The 20,827-nt window shown below is 40.9% G+C and overlaps 1 protein-coding gene across 3 annotated transcripts in view; it reads right to left on the bottom strand.

Annotated features, from left to right (window-relative positions):
• Positions 1-20,827, bottom strand: part of Snap25 (synaptosome associated protein 25) — an 87,842-nt gene that overhangs the window by 30,599 nt on the left and 36,416 nt on the right. For 2 of the 3 annotated variants that reach the window (XM_004661521.2, XM_004661522.2), the window contains exons 2-3: positions 2,913-3,048; positions 648-689 (exon numbers count right to left, since the gene is read on the bottom strand). In XM_004661521.2, the coding sequence (XP_004661578.1) occupies positions 648-689; positions 2,913-2,984 (114 nt within the window). In that variant the 5' untranslated portion in view covers positions 2,985-3,048. Of the gene's footprint in view, positions 1-647; positions 690-2,912; positions 3,064-20,827 lie in introns of all 3 variants that reach the window. The other variant, XM_045157739.1, reaches the window with a different exon arrangement.

Raw genomic sequence — 20,827 nt, 5'->3', positions numbered from 1 at the left:
TCTTCAGGCTGCCTGACCACTCATGAACCTCCAGCTTCCAGTGAATTTCTCCTTGTGACAGCCAGGCTGGGCTGAGACAAGGAGAGATCCACCTAACCCCTGCCTTCCACGTAGGCTCTTTACCCCCTCATGCCCTCCACATGGCGGGTGCTCTTTGTACTTTCTTTTCTGTCCCCTCTACATTTTTTAAGGCCCATTGAGTGGACTCTCAGGCCATGTGGGGGTATTCATTTTCTTTCCCTTGGTTCTATATTTCCCTCAATAAATACAATATTTTAATAATTATCCTTCTCAGTCATACTTTATTCAATTCTTTGGTTAAAAGTAGGCACAAACCTAGGGTTTGGGGTTCAAGGACTTTCCTAAATCACTAATACCTTGTTTAACAACAGATGTCTTTGAGGCACTGGCTTTGAAATGCTAGGTTTCTCTATAATCCAGCCTGTAAAGGTGTCCTGGACTGGAGAGAGAGTGAATTCACCTTGAAGACTAGCTGTCAACTCTCATATAATATCTGCATTTCTGACTTTCTGATAGGCTATGTTAACTGTGGAAGTAATAGGAGCATGACCTCAAGAAGGGAAGTAGGGACTTGGAACAAATATCTTAGCATTAGTTGTTATACTTTAGTATAAGTCACTCCTTACCTCTTCAACCAGCTGCAACATGCGACGGGTGCTTTCCAGTGACTAAGATAAAAAAACAAATATTGTTAAGTGTGGGAACCAGAGCCCATGCAACATCAGAAATACTTTCTTGATATGAGAAACACAAAGGTTCCCTATCACATACTACTTCAAATTTATAACTAAAGCACAAGATGACTTTTCAGTTCCAACCTCTTTCCTATTGGGCTTTCTATACAACCAGATTCCCTAATGCAGTAACATAAAATCTTCTCTTTATAAAATCACAAGCATATATCGCTGATCTTGATATCAAAGACAAAATAATCTGGAAAAGATAATTTTGCCTGTTCAAGATGCATGAAGAATTATCTCAAATTCTCTCAGGTATAATTTGGTCTCCCTAGGCTAGGAATATTGAATTTTAAACACAAACATAATTTTCCATGAGAAACAGCCAGTTTCTTATAAAGCTCCTAGTAACACAATTGGAGTTGTTATTAATACAAATTAAGCCGTTGCCTTAGGGTGAAAAGAATCAAGCATGTAAGAAATAATCAGCCTATAGGAGACAGCTATAATTATCTTCATCCTTAGATAAGAAAAAAAAAACATGATGGAAACTCTGAGCTCAGCATTAATTCCTCAGGCACAGTACTGTCACTTCTTTTCCTCACTGCCTCTGATTGAAATCCAACAACCTGAGTGATTTCTCAATACCACACTTTAAAGTGACAGGCTGTTGTTTGGACATGATTCTGTAGAGACTTGAGGACCTGAAGGATGTCAATGTCTGCTGGAAAAGACTTAAATCATCTGCTCTGTGTGTATGTGTGTGTGTGTGTTCATGTATGTAAGTACAGGTATGTTCCATCACGGGACAATGTTCAGGTTTTAGTTCTCACCTTGCATCTCTTTTGTAGCAGTGTCTTACATGGTTTACCATGACTTCTCACCAGGGTAGCTGTGCTCCCTTCCCTCAGCTTCCATTCTCTTGTATCAGCCTCCCTTCATGCCTGTAGGCATGCTGGGATTACAAATGCCCAGCACAGCATCTCGCTTTTTACTTTTACACGGATGCTGTAGTTCTGGACCCAGGCAGTCACGCTTGTGCTCTAAGCACTTTATATACTGAGTCACCTTCCCAGCCCCATGTAGACAGCTTTTTGAAACACAATGACTGTAAATAGTGGTTTGCTGGTAAATGTTTAATATGTTAATTAGCAAAATATATAAATTCATTTATACATATTCAAATTTTTTATTTAACTGATATAAAGGATGAATAATATCAAATTTATAATAATGTAATATATGGCATCTTTTATTGTAAATTCCATATAACTAATTGCTTCTTGCAGAGAACTCTTCTTGATTTTTGTTGAACTCTCTTAGTAGTAGCTACCTAATGACAAACTACTATAATTCTGACATAAATGGTCACTGGATAACATCACTTATACTCAAGAGTGAGAAGAAAATGAGGCACTGAAGACATACGCTACAACTTGATTTATTAGTGAGGAAAGAGAATCATACTCTCCAAATAATGGATGAGTTCCTCAATTCTGTATTATTTATAGCATAATGGCTGTACACACACAATTAGGTTTAATTTACACTACTAATTTTTTTTTTTTTACTTTCTTAACTCTGTATAACCAAGAAAATAATAAAGCCAGCCCTGATTGGCAATGTTTACCCATCCTGGGTTATAAATGCTTGTTTCCTGTGAATGCAAAGTGGTGTCACTGAACCTGCCACTGGGAAGATCTGCAGTCAGCCCCTGGTAGGGGTGTTATTCCTTACATACAGTGGATAAAATAACTCGAGAGCATAGACAGTAGCACAGTGCACTAAACTCACTATGAAGCAATGAGCTTCAAGGATGTAGCACTGTTGGTTTTCATAGAATCCACTTCATTGTCAGATTATAACATTCAATTTTATAGTGTTACCCTTAGCCTGGAAGTCCCTAAAAGTATTAATCAGCAGTCAGAATAGAGCTAGTTCTAGCATAAGACACCCATCATTTTCTTCAGAGGACCCTGACCTCTTCAGATAGCTAGACATAAACAGGTAGGGCCAAGGCATTAGTTTGCATATAGATTTTATAATCAACCCATTCTAGTTTACAGAGACTTCGAGCATATAGAAAATGAGTATTTTTTTCACATTTGCGTTTAAGTTAGACAATAAAAGAAATCTTTCCCCAGAACCTGAATTCTCATTCAAACCACCCAACTTCTCATTTTTTCCTTGCTTCCCCAGCTCTCCATCCCTTACCTCATCGGCCAGCTGGTCGGCCCTTCGCTGCATCTCCTCCAGCTCATTGCGCATGTCCGCATCTTCTGCCATGGTAGTGGTTGGGGGTGGCTGGGTGCCTAGGCTGGCGAGTCAGTGATAGATTTGGCCACAGAACCTGGGAAGAAGCAGACTGGTAAATCTGAGTGTGGTAGATGTGATCTTCTGAACTGGACATCACACAGCAGGTCTACAGAATTATGCCTTTCTCCAAAAGTTTCCAAGAATAAATGTTTGCCAATGTCCCTATTGACGTAGACATTTCATCCTTTTTTTTTTTTTTATAGTCTTGCTCTGTAGCCTAGATTGGCCTCAAACTCACAATCTTCCTGTCTCAGCTTCTTGTGTATACTGGGATTACAGATGAACTACCATACCACTTCTTTATATGAATTATTTTTAAATCATATAAAGATTGAGAGTGATGGGATAGAAGTTCTGGGTAGTTAGACTTCAAGTGTTACTTTATCTATTTATTTATTTATTTGTTTTTTCAAGGTAGGGTCTCACTTTGGCTCAGGCTGACCTGGAATTAACTATGTAGTCTCAGGGTGGCCTTGAATTCATGGCAATCCTCCTACCTCTGTCTCTGGAGTGCTGGGATTAAAGGTATGTGCCACCATGCCCAGTTTTATTTATTTATTTTAATAGCTTTATTGAGATATAATTGCATATGTTCAACCCCACATATTTGAATTGTGCAATTCGAGAAATTGTGACACAAGAACCCACAACTACAAAAAGAAAATGAATAAACCTATTATGATTACTCCTTAAAATTTCTTCCATTCTTTAATTCAGCCTATCTGTTACTTATGGCCTGTCCTATACCTCATGGCCCAAAAAGTAAAGATCTCAATTTTTTGTCACTAAAATTCTAGAATTTTATATAGATGAAATCAAATAGTCTGTATGTACTATTTGTCACCTGATTGCTTTCACTTAGCATAATTATTTTGAGATTCATCTACATTATAGCTCATATTAACTATTCTTTTCTATTTGCACATGTTTAGCATTGAATTTAGAAACATTTAGAAACAAAAGGAAGATTACCTTTTGTCTCTTTCCATTGCTAGTAGAGGATGTCACCGTCATCCCACGGGGGTCCTGGCCCCTGAAATGTGACCAGTCCATTTCTCGGCTACTCTTGAGATTTCATGTGGAGCAAATATAGGTAGCAGGACTGAGATCTTTCCAGAACCCACCTCCTTCCTTCCTTCTTCCCATCTGTCCTCCTCAAATACTTCCTGAGAACCAGTAGTATACTAGGACCATATTAGGCACTAAGAAGACAGTGGTAAACAAGACAGGCAAACTCACTGCTTCCACAGAATTGCAGCCGAATAGGGAAGATTCTGAGTGATAGTCACGACACTAGGGAACATGCACGGTGTTTATGGGGACACAGGAGGCCTTCCAGAGAGAATCACATCCCCAGAAAAGGCCTGATGAAGGGGTGTAGATGAGTGTTTGATGTGATTTCAAGCTCTCTGAGCAGCACAATTGAAGAAAATGTTTTGTGTCTGAGATGGTCACCTGTGCAATGGCACTTGCCTTCCCTCCTGTATGACAGAGTGTGGTCTCTGGGACATGAGTGCTTAGCCAGGAATTACATTTCTTGTCTTTCTTTCAAGGAAGTGGTGCAGCATGGATAGAGATGGTACATGAGTTACAGTGAAAATGACACATGTCACTGCCAGACTAAGGTCATACAGAAGCTGGTATTGTACCACCTCTCTTTCTCAGAAGCAGGGCAGAGGGTGGCAAAGAGAGCAGGACTTGAATGCTCTGAAGCCTTGAAGGGAGGAAGGTTCGCTGGAAATAGCAGAACACTTGCATCTTAATAATACACATCCGGTGAGCTGTGCAATTGAATGTCCAGTGGTTTTACTGTCCTTTGTTATAGCAACTAGTGTTGCACTCAGCTTTGAAGAAAGTTAAAAGGAAGTAGGAACAAGGCATAGGAGCATTCATCACTGGCAATCACAATTGTGTCTGTTCTTAGACTGAAAACTGAACATAGGGCAGGAAGTTCGAGCTTTGGGGGTAATATGCATATTACCATTATTGTTATATTATTGTTATTGTGGGCCAAATGTAAAATGTTCTTGCGCCTGGACACTTGGGTCACCAGAGGGTGGCGCTGTTTGATGTGGTTGTGGAACCTTTAGGAGGTGGAGCTTTGCTGGAGGAAGTGGGTCACTGGAGTGGGGGGGTGGGCTTTGAGGTTTTATGATCTGTCCCACTTCCTGTTCATTATATGCTTCATTTATATATTTGCAAGGAGAGAGATGGGGTGGGAGGGGGGGTGGGAGAGAATGGGCATGCCAGAGCCTCTTGCCACTGCAAACAAATTCCAGATGCATGTGTCACTATGCGTATCTGCCTTTATGTGGGTACTGGGGAATCAAACTTAGGCTATCAGGCTTTGTAAGCAGGCCCCTTTAACTTCTGAGCCATCTCTGCAGCCTCATTTTCTGCTTCTTCATTGTGAACATGTGACCAGACCTAGCTCCACTCTTTCCACCATGCCTTCCGTACTATGAAATTGCCCCTCAACACTATAAGCTGATTAAATACTTTCCTTCCTTAAATTGCTTCTGGTCAGGTATTTATTCACAGCAAAGAAAAAGCAACTAACACAATAATAATTGTAATAATAATAATTGTTACTTGATGAAAATCACTTTTGCAAATATAAAGAGAAATTTGTCATTAAAATATGAACACACTCATCAGAAGGCCAGCAATCCTTATCGTCTAGGACCTGGGCCTTGAGTTGATTCTGAGGCAGGGCCTACAGATCCCTTCTCCCAGGGCTACTATTATATTACTTTTCAGCTGCCAAGGCTGAATTCCCCTGGGATTTTGATTTGCTGCACATTATTAGTACCTAACATTCACCACTCCTGTAAAGCAAGTCTTACTATTTATGGTTCTTAAATAGGAAAGATGCGAAAGTGAACCTTCTTTGGAAATAACAGACTTCACAGTTCTTTTCTACCCTTTCTGATTTTTAGACAAAGTGTCAAGTACAAAATCATAGTAAAAAATAGTTTGTGGACTGACTTCTACCATAAGTATTTAAAAAAGAAATAGGGAATTTATGTTAGTATACTTTATAGGAAGTAAGTTTTCAAATGTGTGTCCTGGCCACCAGATTACATGCTCATATTACAACAGGCTATTAAGACTGCCTTGTGCCTTAAACTCAGGTCTCCATTTTAGTAAATAGAAATCTAGGAAATAGAAACTGGAAGAAACTTATACCAAGTCAGTCTTGAACTTTAAGATGAGCAGAAACAAAATTCCAATGTTCCTAAGAGTGATAGGAGAGCTACCCTATAGAAGAAAATAGTGGGCCATTGGGTAAGTTGGATAGATATAGGCTAGAGCTTAGTGGAGTTGATTAGGGCTTTAAAATCTGAAACACCAAGTTAGACTGTTGGGTCTTCACTCAGACGCTGGGTGGTTCTGCATTTGTTCATCATCTTCTGTTTCTTCATTTTCTTAACAGGGCATCATGCTTTAGGCTTGTTGAGGAGAATCAATTATAGAAAGCACCAAACACCTCTGTAGTGGTGTGGGGGGCGCTAATATTCAGAAAACCCTGTTCGTTCAGAGTAGCCCTTTATGAGACATGGAACAAATCCAGGCTCTGTTACTGCTTTCCTTTAGCCCTGGCTGAGCAGGAGGGATGCTACTGTGGATCAGCCCAGTGGAAGCTGAAACCAGGGGAGCGAGCAGAGCTCCAAGGGCCAGTCTCTAAGCAGCACCTCTCTCACGATTGCCACCTGGGGATAAACAAGGGCACCTTCTGGCCTAGGTTCCATCTGTGATTTATTGCTCAGTTTCTTGGGGCATCGCTTCCTTTAGCACTCGACTGACTTTCACTTTTAATTGGCCACTTTATTAGAAAGCAGGGTCTGTGTGCTTTCAGACCTGTAGCACGACAGCCGTTTCCCACCCTTCCAGGTTTAGAGCAGATTGACTCTTGTTTCTCTCTCTCTCCTTGCTTGTCTCCCTCCCCCTTTCTTTCTCCTCCTATGTTTCCTTGGCAATCTCCTCTCAAAGTTGCTATTCTCAGCAAGAGAAGAACAGCTGTGGGGCCCTTGGTTCTGAGGCTGATTGGTGGGCAGGGGGCATGCTGGCAGAGAAGCCATGTGGTAGATATTCTTGTTTCCATCACTTTCATGGACCCCAGGAGTTCCTGCACCTTTGTCTCACTCTAAAATGCAGGCTTATCTGTGACTTGGAAGGAGGATTGATGATTGACAGATCTCAGCAGCTCAGCAGAGAAAGCTGCATCCATCCTCTGGATGAGAACAGCCAGACTGCAGGGTGGATTGTACCTCTGGATCACCTATTGGGGTGCTTACTGTTAGTATTTGATTGATTGTCCTTACAAACCCTTAACCAGTGCATAATTATATTCTAGGAGACAGTCATAATGGTATTGGCTAGCAGTCATTTCAGTAACAGAGTATGTTAATAATAACATATCATTTTTTGGCCGGGTGGCATGGATGGTGTCACTCTGCCATCCATCCCTGACAGTGCCCCAGTTGGTGGCTTGGGCCCAATATGCACAGCTTGCTTATGAATGAGGAAGCTAGGAAACAGATCCTCTCAAAAGGATTCTCCTGGGCTGCACTTTCTCAGTCAGTTATAGGTTCAAAGACGTCTTTTTAATGATCCCAGATTACCAGAGCAGAGTGGGGTGTGGCCCCCAGTAGGTGTTTACTTCATGTAGTTGACTTTGGAGTGAATGAGAGGATGGATGAACTGCTGTGTTCTCAAGGATTCCTTTAGTGTTCCCAGATCAGCACGTTTCAAGTTATGGTTTAGGACAGGGCTTTGGGAACTCCTGCAGGTGTCAGAATCACCAGCAAACATTTTCAAGGTGGCTGGACCCAGCCTCAGACATTCTGGTTTGCTTGTTTTGAGATGGGGTTGCAGATTCTGTGTTTTCTAACAAGCCCGGGGGTGGTAGATGCTGTCACTTTTAAGACTACACTTGGAGTAGCTGTCTTCCCTACAGCACTTTCCACTGGAGTGTCCTGGAGAGGAGGCTCTGCAGTTACAGAGCGGGAAACGACTGCATGACCCAGGGGCTTTGAGTCAACTAGGACCTATGGACCAAGTCCTGCTTGCTGCTTGTTTTTGCTCCAGTCTTGAGCTAAGAATGCATTTGACCCTCTCTTCTTAAAAACTACTTTAAGGTTTAAAAGACTAAAATGAAGAAACTTCGTGACATGTGAACATTATATGATATCCCAACTTCAAGGTCTATAAATAAAGTTTTATTAGAGCACTTGCTTGTCCATTTGTTTAATTATTGTCAATGGCTGTTTTTATGCTGACAATGACCCACAAAGCTGAGCATAGTTACTTGTAGTAACTATGGCTCTATAAAAAAATAAATGTATGGAGGTTAGAGACATGATGACTTAGTGGTTAAGGTACTTGCCTGCAAAGGCTAAAGACCTGGGTTCAATTCCCCAGTACCTCTGTAAAGCCAAATGCACAAAGTGACACATGTACCTGGAATTCATTTGCAGTGGCTACAGACCTTGGAATGCCTGTTCTCTCTCTCTTTTCTCTTAGTCTCTCTCTGCTTGCAAATAAATAAATAAAGTATTTATGAATCCTTCATCTTAAAACAAACAAATGAGCAAACCAGAAATCCTTAAACATTCTTTATCAGTCTTTAATATCCCCAGCCAGACACAGAATGGGTTTTTCTCCTCTTTCTGTTTACATTTTTCTGCAATATCCCTTTCATGATGCTTCCTGGAGCATATTTTCAAACAAGAATTGATTCATGGAATAAAACTATAAAATATGAAAATGAATTTGCCTTTGATTGACTATGCCTACAGGGTTTTAGGACTAGAAATCACGTTTAATTCATATAATTAATTGTGAGGTGATGATGGTGCCCTCGCTGTCCTCAGAAATATTCTCATTTCCACGGCTCTTTATATCATGACTGAAACCTCAGCAGCAGTCCTGGGCTGTTATGTCATCGACCGAAATGTCTATGAAGATAGCCCTGCTTTGGTACATGGAACAAGGTTATCCAGTTGCGGTTATTCTCTGATGTAAAGGGTAATTTTTGAAGTACTTATTTGCTGACATATACACAGTCCATTTGAGACACATTAGATGGACAAACAGTGCTGTAGTTTGGATATGCAATGCCTTCCAGAGGACTGCATGTTAAAGGTTTCCTCCTCAGCTTCACTCTATTGGGAATATTTAAAATGTGGGGCTTAGTGGAAGGAAGTTAGGTTATTGGGAGTGTGTACTCCGGAAGGAGGCTGGGGCCCTGGTACCTTTCTTTTTCTTTTGTTTTCTAGCTTCCTCTGCTGTGAGCTCCCAGCATGATGCTCTGTCTCACCACAGGCCCAAAGCAACAGGATCACTCAATCACTCACTGAAATCTCCAAAATGTACCTTTCTTTTCTATAAGTTGATTATTTCAAGTATTTTGTCATGGTAATAGCAGGCTAATACAGGGAACAAATGGACTCTGGAGTCTTTTCTGTCAAAGGACTTATTTAGTTACATTAGCATATAATACCTCTGTGGAATCTGTACTCAGACATGACCTTAGGTCGAGGAGGAAGAGGTGAGTTTGGATATTGAAGTGTGTAGTTTTCAACATGTAAGATAGACTGAGATATGGATATGTTGAGAGCACTGCCATGTGTCCACACACCTCAGCAGGAACAGCTCAGAGAAGTGGTAGGGAGCGTGTATCCTGAGCTAATCATCAATTTACTTCAAGATTTCTTTTTCTGATCAGTAAAACAAATCAGCAAATTTATGTAAATCAATATTGATTGCCTGAGTATCACAGCTGAGACCAAAAGAAGAGGAGGAGGAGAAGAAGGAAGAGGAGGAGGAAGAAGCTATTACATGTCATAGAATACTGGCACAAATGCAGGTGATTTTGCTTAGTTGGGAAATGCTGCTTTCTTTAGAGTTACAAGTATTAGGTTTTGGGGGAGGATAAGAGTGCCACCATGGAGGGAGAAGGTGACTGTCCTACTACTGTCCTATCCAGCTCAGTCTTGAGCCAAATGACAGTGATTAAAACTGAGCATGGACATGCATTTGCAGAAGAACTTGGGTAAAGAATCATGTCAAATGGAAGATACGTCAACCGGCTCATGAAAATGTTCCCTTCTCCCTCAGAGTCTTTGAGGCCAACCATTGAGCATGATTAGAAACCCACTTCTCTTCTAGGTTGCCTAGTTTTTCTCCAAACCATCCTGCTTCACATCATTCCTAATGGGCATCTGTTTGATCTCCTTCCTTTTTGGCTTGATCAAACAATTTTAAGTAAGTGAATGGCAAGTAGCAAAAGTGCAATTACATGGAAAACCCCATATTTTACAAGTTGACTCTGCTCTTCATTGTCTTTACTGGTAAGGTGTTGTGTTAAGTTTGGACCCATTCTTGAATCTTCTTTCTAGTGGTGGGACAAGGTGCATACTGTGCCAGAGTGCAAGTCACATTGAAGTTATGGTTTGTCCAAATGAGTTTACAAGCAGTAGGAGGTTTTGTTGTTGGAAAGTGGTCAACCATGATGTCACTTGGAAGGTCCCATGTGCTTCCATCCACATCTCAGAATGATGTCTCTTGGGAGGTACCATGTTTCCATCCACATCTCAGAATGTTTTTGCATTCATTTCAGGTACATATATAACTCACTGGGGATGGCTAAAAAATTGCTTGTTATGCTCAGAATATTTTCTTCCATATTTGTCTCCCCTCACCCAAGTGCCAACCCTTGCAACATTTACCCTTGAAACTTGTCAGCCACATAGGTTGCCATGGCTGGTGAGCTGTTGCTATGAGCCTCAGGATCTGTAGCCTCCCTATTTTTTCTCCTCTGATCTCTCTCTCTCTCTCTCTCTCTCTCTCTCTCTCTCTGTTTTGAGGTAGCATTTCACTTCAGCTCAGGATGACCTAGAATTCACTATGTAGTCTCAGGGTGGCCTCGCACTCAAGGTGATGCTTCTGCCTCCTGAGTACTGAGATTAAAGGTGTGTGCCCCCATGTCCGGCTGATGTCTCTTCTTTTGAGAAAGAAAGTCTGCTGCAATGGAGACTGTTCCAGAATAGCTGACAGGAAGCATTGGCTTGTGCTTTGTTCTTAGGGTGCTGGGTCCAGGTGGCCTTACATTTATGTGCAGTCAGTGCTGTCATTTCTTAATTGCAACAGGGCAGCCAGCCACAACCAACACTGATTATGTTGAAATCTTGCTTTTTTCAGAAATGCCAATGTTACTTTTGTTCTGTTTTGCAAATGTGACTCTGTGGGTGTTTAGCTCTGTGGTTGGTACTCTGGAAGAGTCCTGATTATTTACTTGGGAGCCAAAGCATGGTGGTACTCACTGACCAGGGGCGAGGGAGAGGTAGAACTGAAGTTTATCTCATTCATCCTGATCGTAGCCAAAGAAAGCCACAGTGGATTCATCCACTGAGCCGGCATTTATTTACTGAGTGCTATGGTCAGTGCAGCCACATCCGGCATGCAACCTGAGCAGAATCAACGGCCCCTGAGGGAGGGTCTTGGGAGCTCTAGCATGAAGCCTTCTGCTTTCAGGTCTGCCCTGCCTTCCCAGGAAAGAGCCAATGAAGACGGGCAAAGCGGCTCAAACCTTTAATCCTGGCCCTCAGGAGGCTTAGGTAGGAAGATTGCTATAAATTTGAGGCTATCCTGGGCTACAGAGTGAGTTCCAGGTCAGCCTGGGTTAGAGTGAGACCGCTATCTCCAAAAAACCAAAACACAAAAAGAAAGGAAGAAGAGAGAGGAAATGAGCCAATAGGAATTCTCATTTTCTGAGGTAGATGGCTGGATTCTTGGAGATGAACTAGAACTTGGTTACAATAAAAATGGCTACACCCTAAAGAACATGATTCCACTGAAGGGTACATGAACAGAATCCAAAATGAGCAGAAGGAGCCCTAGTCTTTCAAAAACCAATCTATTTCTGTGGTCATATGATCAAGCCATCAGTTAGGAGAAGGCTCTGTGCCTGTCGGCTTATTTGGACTCAGTAACTATGTGCCTGCCGATGTGTATGTTGCCGGCGCTGAGCTCAGGCCCCCTTGCTGGAACTCTGTGACTGTCCATACCTGTGACCCTGTTTGAGACTACCTGAGAGCTGTTTCATCCAATTCACTGAGAGCTGCAGGTGCCCGAGAGTTAATATTGCTTCCATACCAGGCCCACAATTCACAACTTTCTGGTATGGACTAAGTAGGCCAGTTCTTTTGCCTTCAGGTAAAGCGGGTGCAAGGTACACTCCAGAGATTCCTGAGGTTACACCAGTGCTACAATGTGTCCTTTGCTTAGCTTCTGCCCATCTTCACTGACCATCTCTGTCCACTTGCTTTATGGGTTTTCCTAGGAATACTTCCTTAATAAATCACTTACACATATATCTTTAGGTAAGGGGCATCTTTGGGGGACCCAACCTAAGACATCCTCCATTTATTTGTGAGCAATACTTTATTTTGTATGGATGAGTAGGCACTTAGAGGGATCAATAAATCAGGAAATGAAAGTAAAGAGAGAAAGAGAGCCCATAAAAACTCTTTTTATTACAGCCATGCTATGGAGTATGGTAAATCCTGGTTTGACTTACTTGGACTTGAAGATTCTACATGCAAAATATCTCAGACTAGCTAGAACACGGGAGCTGAGTGTTGGTCCCCAGCGGAAGAAGAGAAGCTCAAGGGGTGGAGTGATTTGGTTGAGATTATAGAGACATCTGCAGCCTGAATCATTTAACATTCAATCTACTGTCCATCTTAAAATGCCAGCAAACTTGAAAGGAACTTGTCTGTGGTCACTGAGAATGTTCTCACATGTATCTGAAGAGTGTGACCGAGGCTGATATGGCCTGCTCTCTTTCTTACTCTTTTGAGGCAGCCACTATTTTTGTATGTCATTTTTCCACTAGTAAAACTAGAATTCTACTTTCCCCTGACTTACATCTTCTCTAGTGGACTCTGGTATGGAAATAGACTTGCATCTCTCCTTAATTAAACAGTACCATACAGAATATATCAAAGTCAGTGGTGTTTGTGCTTTTAAACCCTTTTTTACTTCCTTCCAGAGACAAGATTGGCAGTATGTCAAGTAAAAGATGCTGATCAACACATCACTGTCTTCCTAGAATGGGATGTGGAGTGAAGATATTTAAGACCAGGGCACACATATCCTGAATTGCTGTCTTTGTGGATAATTTTTTTTTAAATCCTTGGGCTTCTTATGCTCAGGACACAACTTAGGCATAAATGCATACTCTATTTTTTATTCTTTATTTTATATTTTGGTTTCTCAAGGTAGGGTCTTGCTTTAGCCCCAGCTGCCCTGGAATTCACTATGTAGTCTCAGGCTAGTCTTGAAGCCACAGTGATCCTCCTACCTCTGCCTCCCAAGTGCTAGGATCAAAGGCATGCATCACCACACCTGGTATATATGCTATTATTAATTTACTTAATTTTTTAAAATTTGAAGTTAATGGACTATTCTTTCAAATTTAGCTCCTAATTCTAAGTAACATTGTCTACAAAACCATTAGTTTTATGTGCTTATTTTATTTCCATAATCTACAGTAAAATAAACACACTTTAAAAAAGTTACTGTCATCTTCTTTAATTCATTTGGCAACCCTCTGAGGTATATATGTTATATTAGTTCATTGCTCTAGATATGAGGTAGGGTTAAGCACACCATATTTTTACCTATGTACAATCCATGTAGAAAATGCAAAGATAGACAAGTGAAACTTAGCAAAAAGGAGCTCTGTGTTTGAGCAAACCACTGGGTTTTGTGGCCCAGCGCACAGAAGCAGAATGCTTAAAGGCTGCGTTAATGTATGTGCAAGTGCTTCATCCTGGGATCAGGGAGTGCAAAAAGCAGGTAAGTTTCATCAAATGTTCAGCTCATCAGTTTGTGGCTGACTTGAAGCTGGGAGGAGCACAATGTGGTCATGGGCTCTGAGGTCACATTATACTAAGGATGACTGATGTTAAGGGAGAAGACAGGGCCGAGCTTGATCAATAGTTACCTCAAGGAATAGATATTAGGTTCACTCCATGCAAACCATTAAATTATTTGTATTTTAACTTAAAATTCTTCGACTCACATATATTGAAGTTGTAATCTGTCCCCCAGAGGTGGTTAGCAAGCATTAAATGTACCCTAGCAGGTTCTTTTCAACAGTCCACATTTCAGGGCTGGAGAGATGGCTTAATGGTCAAGGTACTTGCCTGCAAAACCAAAAGACACAGGTTTGATTCCCCAGTACCCACATAAAGCCAGATGTACAAGGTGGTGCATATATCTGGAGTTTGACTGCAGTGGCTGGAGGCCCTAGTATGTCTAGCTCTCTCTCTTGCTCTCTCTCCATCTGCCTCTTTCTCTCTCTCAGAAATAAATAAAATAATTTTTTAAAGTCACATTCCTGAAACAGCTGCTATAAGCACTTCAACTCCCTTTATGATATGCTGAAATATTTGCTAATAATATAATGAATGTCAGAAGTGATACTTTTATTGGTGAGATGGATATTCAGAATATGAATTGGTTAGAAATCATTATTGTCACTAATATTCCACATTGTATAAACTGTGTGTGTGTGTGTGTGTGTGTGTGTGTGTGTGTGTGTATGCATGCATGTGTGTAGGGATGTTAGAGTGTGTGCATGTGTGTAGGGGTGTGCGCATGAGTGTGTGTGCTTCTGTGTAGGTAGGAGGGTTGTGTGCATGTGTATAGGAGGTGTGAGTGTATGCATGTGTGTATATAATATGTGTAGTGAGTCTAGAGTTATTCCACCAATCTAAGGCTTACCTTATGAGGCTTACCTGTCATGATTAGGGGCTCATTTTGCCCACTGCCTCTCATTTTTGGGTTTGACAACCCTCAGCTTGCTCATGCAGTGACTCCTAGTAGGGATTGATAATTTGCATTTCCAGGATTCTCAGGCTGCTGCTGGCTCATGAAACACATTATGAGATCCCCTCCTCTTATCCACCCATAGGGGCACCTGAATCATAACCCTGGAACATTACTGCACCGGTGTGGCTAGCTTTCTATGCAAGGTGCTTATTAGAGTAGGAAAAGACTAGAAAGCTGGATGCTCTAGTTTGGATCTCAGTCTCCATCAAAGGCCACTGTCCTTCATAGCTAGAAAGACTGGGCTCTAGCTCAATACTGCTGACAGGCAGAGGAACCTTTAAGAGGTGGTAAATAGTGAGAGGGTCTTCTGATCACAAAGGATGTACTCTTGAAGGATGTGACCCAAGCAAATTCTCTTTTGCTTCCTGGTCATGAGATGAGCAATTTTGCTTTGCCAAGTGACCCCACCATAATGTGCTGTCTGGCTACAGGCCCAGAAGCAATGGGGCCAGTCCATTATGAAATGGAACCTTAAGAACTGTGAGCCAAGATCAACTTTCTCCCTTTCAAAGTTGATTGAGTTAGCTATTTTTTATAGTAACAGATGACCAACATTCCTGGGCTTGATTGTGCTCATAGAACAGGTTCTCTCTCTCTCTCTCTCTCTCTCTCTCTCTCTCTCTCTCTGTGTGTGTGTGTGTGTAGAGCATATGTGGTGTGTTTTTATGTGTTGAGTATGCATGTGTGTGTGCAGATGCCTGTATGCTTTGTGCATGTGCATGGAAGCCAGAGGAGGATTCTGGATGCCCTTTTTGATTGTTCTTGAATATTTCCTCCATAGAGTGCTGCTGTTGGCAATTGACCCTTCTCTTGCAGACCAGAGGTATAGATCTGCATGGCCACACCCAGCTTTTTACATAGGTTTTGGGGAATCAAATTTAAGTGGTCTCAGGCCCTCATTTTTAAGCAGCAAGCTCTCGTACAAATGGAGTGATCTCCCCAACCCAAAAGAACAAGTTTTCTACTAGGATTGTTTCTGCTTTCTAAGAAACATTTGAATAAAAAGGGTTCATGCAGAACTTTCTTTTCTTTATAAAGTAACATCTAGTTTCAAAGTCATGGAGGAGACCTGTAAGCTCTGTCTCCTTTCTACTTCTACTGAGCTAATAACAGAATTACCAAATTTTCAGGTGACAATTTGCCACCAAGTCTAAAGAAAGAATCATTAGACCTGGGAGGAAGAGAAAGAAACCAAGCTCAGCCAGATAAAGAGCGTTCTAAGACGTCTGTGCACAGTCTCAGCTGGAGGACGTGGCTTCCATTTCTGGCAATATTCATGGAAAGGCTGGCTGAGTTTGATGGATTTTGGTGGATGCAATGTATTTATGGCGTGAACTCTGGACCAGTTGATTTTTGAATTCCCTTCTAAATTTCCTGGGGTCTTTGGCTTTTGTCAAGGAAGCGTGGTCATGAGGGATGTTGATGCCTCAACCTCTTGTACCTTCAGGACAGTGGGCTCTTTGCAGCAGCAGCAGAAATTGTAATCTGCAGATCTGCTGGAGAAAATTCTCAGTACTCACTTCTTCCCCAAGACTGTCATAGGAATGAGACTTCTGATAGGCCCAATTCATTCTTTCCACCTTCTCATTCTTTGGCGAGAGGGGTGGCAGACTGCTTCATCAGCAAATTTGGTTTCCATGGAAATGACACAGTGAAAAACACTGGCCGAGTTATTATTTCTCAAGCTAGTCTGATAACTTTCATTTAAACAACATGGGCGTTTCCCTGGCATTTATAATTTTCATCTTTGAAAAAAACAATTTTTAATTTTTTTCTGAAGCTGAGTAGATGGCTCAGCAGTTAAAGGTGCTTGCTTACAAAACCTGCCAGCCCAGAGTTCAATATCCCAGTACTCACAAGAAACCAGATGCACAAAGTGGTACAAGCATCTGAAGTTCATTTTCAATGGCAAGAGGCCTGGATTTCTCATACACACATTCTCTCTCTTTTCTTTCTCTCTGCTTACAAATAAATGATTAATAAATAAAAATTCCCACTGAGATGATAACACTACTTAAATTTTTTTTTCATAGGATATTTTTTCTGTTTCCACTTGAAACCAAAACTTACAAAAATAACCTCTCCCATATAAGCGCCCCCTCCCTACATACCATCCTACTATTAAGTGGTTAAGCTAAGGGATTCACTGAAAAATTATTGGCTCTGGAAATGAATTCATCACAGAGTTGCTTTGAAAAGCAAAGCTCCTAGCTTAACTTCTAGCATTTTTTTTTTCAGGTCACTAAGTACTTGACAAAGTGAGGATGGAGAGATGGCTCAGTGGTTAAAGGCACTTACTTGCAAAGCCTAATGATCCAGGTTTGATTCCCTTGTATCCAGGTAAAGCCAGATGCACAAAGTGGTACATACACTTGGAGTTTGTTTGTGTCAGCAAGAGGCCTTGGCATGCCCACTTTCTCTCTCTTCTTGCAAATAAATAAATAAAAATATTTTCTAAAGACCTTAAATAAGTACTTGACATAGAATGGGAACATAAGGAGTCCTGGCCTGAGTCAGGAGTCCTGGCTGAGAACAACAGGGCTCCAAATGACAACAAAGTGTCTCTGAAATGATTGTCATTCACTGGGGAACAGAAGACTGATTTGGGAAATTAGATTCACCCACATCTCCATTTGCTCCAATAAGTAACTAGTGTGACTGTCACTGCTTTGATGCATAAGTCTGACTTCGCCAGTTATTCAATTTGTCATTTTCCATCATTAACATTGAGTGAGTTTGCAAAGCACTTTAGACTAGAACTTGTGGGCAAAGGGCCTAGGGACATTTATAAGTCACAATATTATTTTCTTCCAAGGGAGGAAACTTTCTGGTTCCTAATGGCAAGATACTTTTGCTGGATAAATTTCCATGTGGGGAGAGTTTTCTGTGTTTGCTTCTGTCTCTGAATCCATGCTTGAACTTGGATATTTTCAAGGACCAAGTTCAAGAGTTAAAACAAAATGTGACTTGCATAGAAGTATAGAAAGAAGCCGGGTGCACGCCTTTAATCCCAGCACTCGGGAGGCGTAAGTAGGAGGAGCACAGTGAGTTGGAGGCCAGTCTGAGACAACAGAGTGAATTCCAGGTCAGCCTGGCCTAGAATGAGACCCTACCTCAAACATCAATAACAAAAAAGTTTAGAAAGAATATGTGCCAAAGATTTGCCTAACTCACTAGTGGTGACAAAGCCAGGGCTGATGGTCTGTATATGATGCTAGGATCAGATTTCTAACTTAGATACAGACCTGGCTAATGTTGTATGATGCAATCAAACTGTTAACCTTTGTATTCACTTTTCCTTTTTTTTTTTTTTTTTTTTTTTTTTTTTTACTAGATAGAGATCACACATGTTTTTATCACACAAGGACAAACATTAATTTCACAGAATATGGCACCTATTTAAAAGGCAATAGGAAATCAAAGAGAGAAGGGATGGTCAGTGAGTGAGTCTGTAAGACAATGCATCAGTCTGTCAAGTTTTATAAAAAAAGTAAATAAATAATAGTAATATATAAAAATAAGTCCAGCTAAATTCAGAATTGATAATAAATCAACTGGGGTATTATATAGAAAAACATTTTTCATGAATAATGCTGGGATATGAAGAAGTTATAGAGGGGACTATTTAAAGTGGAACAAGCTTTAAGTTTGTGGTAACTTTTTGGAATGACACAATCAAAGCAGCTTCTCCTCAGGGCCTGTGTTGTGAAGCTCAGCAATGGCTTGTTTTGCTTTGGGAAATTCAGTGGAGAGCCATGGCTTACCATAACATGCTAAGTGAGGAAGTATTTTGAAAATGTCATACATCAAATCTGAGGCAGAACATGAAAATCTCCTGGGGATGTTTAAAATTGTCCCATTCCCAGGTGTCACCCCGACCCACTGAATAAGAATCTGTGAGAATGGGTCCCAGGAAGTTGCCTCCATGCTCAACAGGTCACTGCAATGTGTACCTAAGACTGAGAGCCACTGTGTGTGTAGTGAGCACATGTATGTGTGTCCATGTCTGTCTCTGTGTATGCATGCGCACATAAGCAACATAATACAAGGACCAAGCCAATGCATACTATGCACTTTTTCTTTAATTATCAACCATGTGAATGCTTTCATTAATCATTAAGCATTGTTCTGATGCCACTTTAAAGACAGAATTTCATCATATAAATTTATGATTTATTTGGTTAATCATCTATTACTGGATGCTTAGTGTTGTTTCACCCATTATATATCTATCTCTCCTTTCCCCGTTTTATTTCTTGTTGTAATTATAAATTTACTACATAATGGCATCATGAATTACTTCTTTATAATAGGTTCATGATAGTGGATTTAGAGGGCAAGGAAAATGTGTGTGTGTGTGTGTGTGTGTGTGTGTGTGTGTATTCTTTTTTTAACGTGGGATTTAATTCTAATTTTGGCTGGCCTTGAATTCAGTCTCTAGTCCAGGCTGGGCTTTAACTCATGGCAATCTTCCTACCTCAGTCTTCTGAGTGCTGGGGTTAAAGGTATGACCCACAACACCTGGCTAAGGAAAATGAATATTTTAAAGATACCTGACATATATTGCCAATACTTACTTCCTTTTATAAAGCATTGCCAGTGTACACTTTAAAATCTATGATTTATTTTTATTTTTAAAATATTTGTATATTATAAGAATTTTAAAAATCATTTTTTAGTATTCTCAGTAACCATTTTAAATTTAAGTTTTCTGAGCCAGGTGTGGTGGCGCACACCTTTAATCCCAGCACTCGGGAGGCAGAGGTAGGAGAATCGCCGTGAGTTCAAGGCCACCCTGAGACTACAGAGTTAATTCCAGGTCAGCCTGGACCAGAGTGAGACCCTACCTCGAAAAACAAACAAACAAAAAAAAAAATTTAACTTTTCTATGTAATATCTTTAATTATTTTAAGAGAGAGAAAAAGAGAATGAGAATGAGAAAGAGAAAGAGAGAGAAAATGCCAGGACCTCCTGCAAACAAATTCCAGATGCATGGACCACTCTGTATATCTGGCTTTACATGAGTACTGGGGAATTGAACTCAGCCTGTCATGCTTTGAAAGCAAGCACCCCCAGCCACTGAGCCATCTCTCTAGCCCCAATCCTTATTTTAGATCATACTCCTACTAATATATAAGAACATTATTATAACATTGCCATATTAAGACAGCTATGGCTTCATTCATCTTCTGTCTCTTTTTAAAATAATTTTTTATTGACAGTTTTCAGACTTGAAGGCAATGTAGCTTGATTGTAATCTCCTCATAATGCCTTCTTTTGGTCACTTCTCTTTCCCCTCTCTCTTCACTGAACTTTCTTCTTTGCTGCTCAACCCTCTTTTAGTTTGATAAAATGTTTTCCCCACCTATCTCCTTCATTCACATTAATTTGACTTTTTTTTTTTTTGAGGCAAGTAGAACAGACTGGCCTTTTTTATGCAAGGGCGGGGGGAGTGAGAGAGAGAGGGGAGAGAACTGGTGTGCTGGGGCCTCCAGCCACTGTAACTGAACTCCAGATGCATGTGCCACCTTGTGTGCATGTGCAACCTTGTGCACTTGCATCACTTTGTGCATCTGGCTTACACGGGACCTGGAGAGCCAAACATGGGTCCTTAGGCTTTGCAAGCAATCACCTTAACTGCTAAGCCATTTCTACAGCCCTAATTTGACTTTAAAAAAATATTTACTTAGCTGGGCGTGGTGGCGCACGCCTTTAATCCCAGCACTCGGGAGGCAGAGGTAGGAGGATTGCCATGAGTTCAAGGTCACCCTGAGATGACAGAGTTAATTCCAGGTCAGCCTGGACCAGAGTGAGACCCTACCTTGAAAAACCAAAAAAAAAAAAAAAAAAAAATTTACTTATTTGCAAGGAGAAGGGGAGAGAGAGAGCGACAGAGAGAGAGAGAAAGG

The sequence above is a fragment of the Jaculus jaculus genome, chromosome 8 (assembly GCF_020740685.1).
Source record: "Jaculus jaculus isolate mJacJac1 chromosome 8, mJacJac1.mat.Y.cur, whole genome shotgun sequence".
Taxonomy (NCBI): Eukaryota; Metazoa; Chordata; class Mammalia; order Rodentia; family Dipodidae; genus Jaculus; species Jaculus jaculus.
The sequence above is the reverse complement of the archived record's forward strand: the minus strand, read 5'-3'. Positions and strand labels throughout refer to the sequence as shown.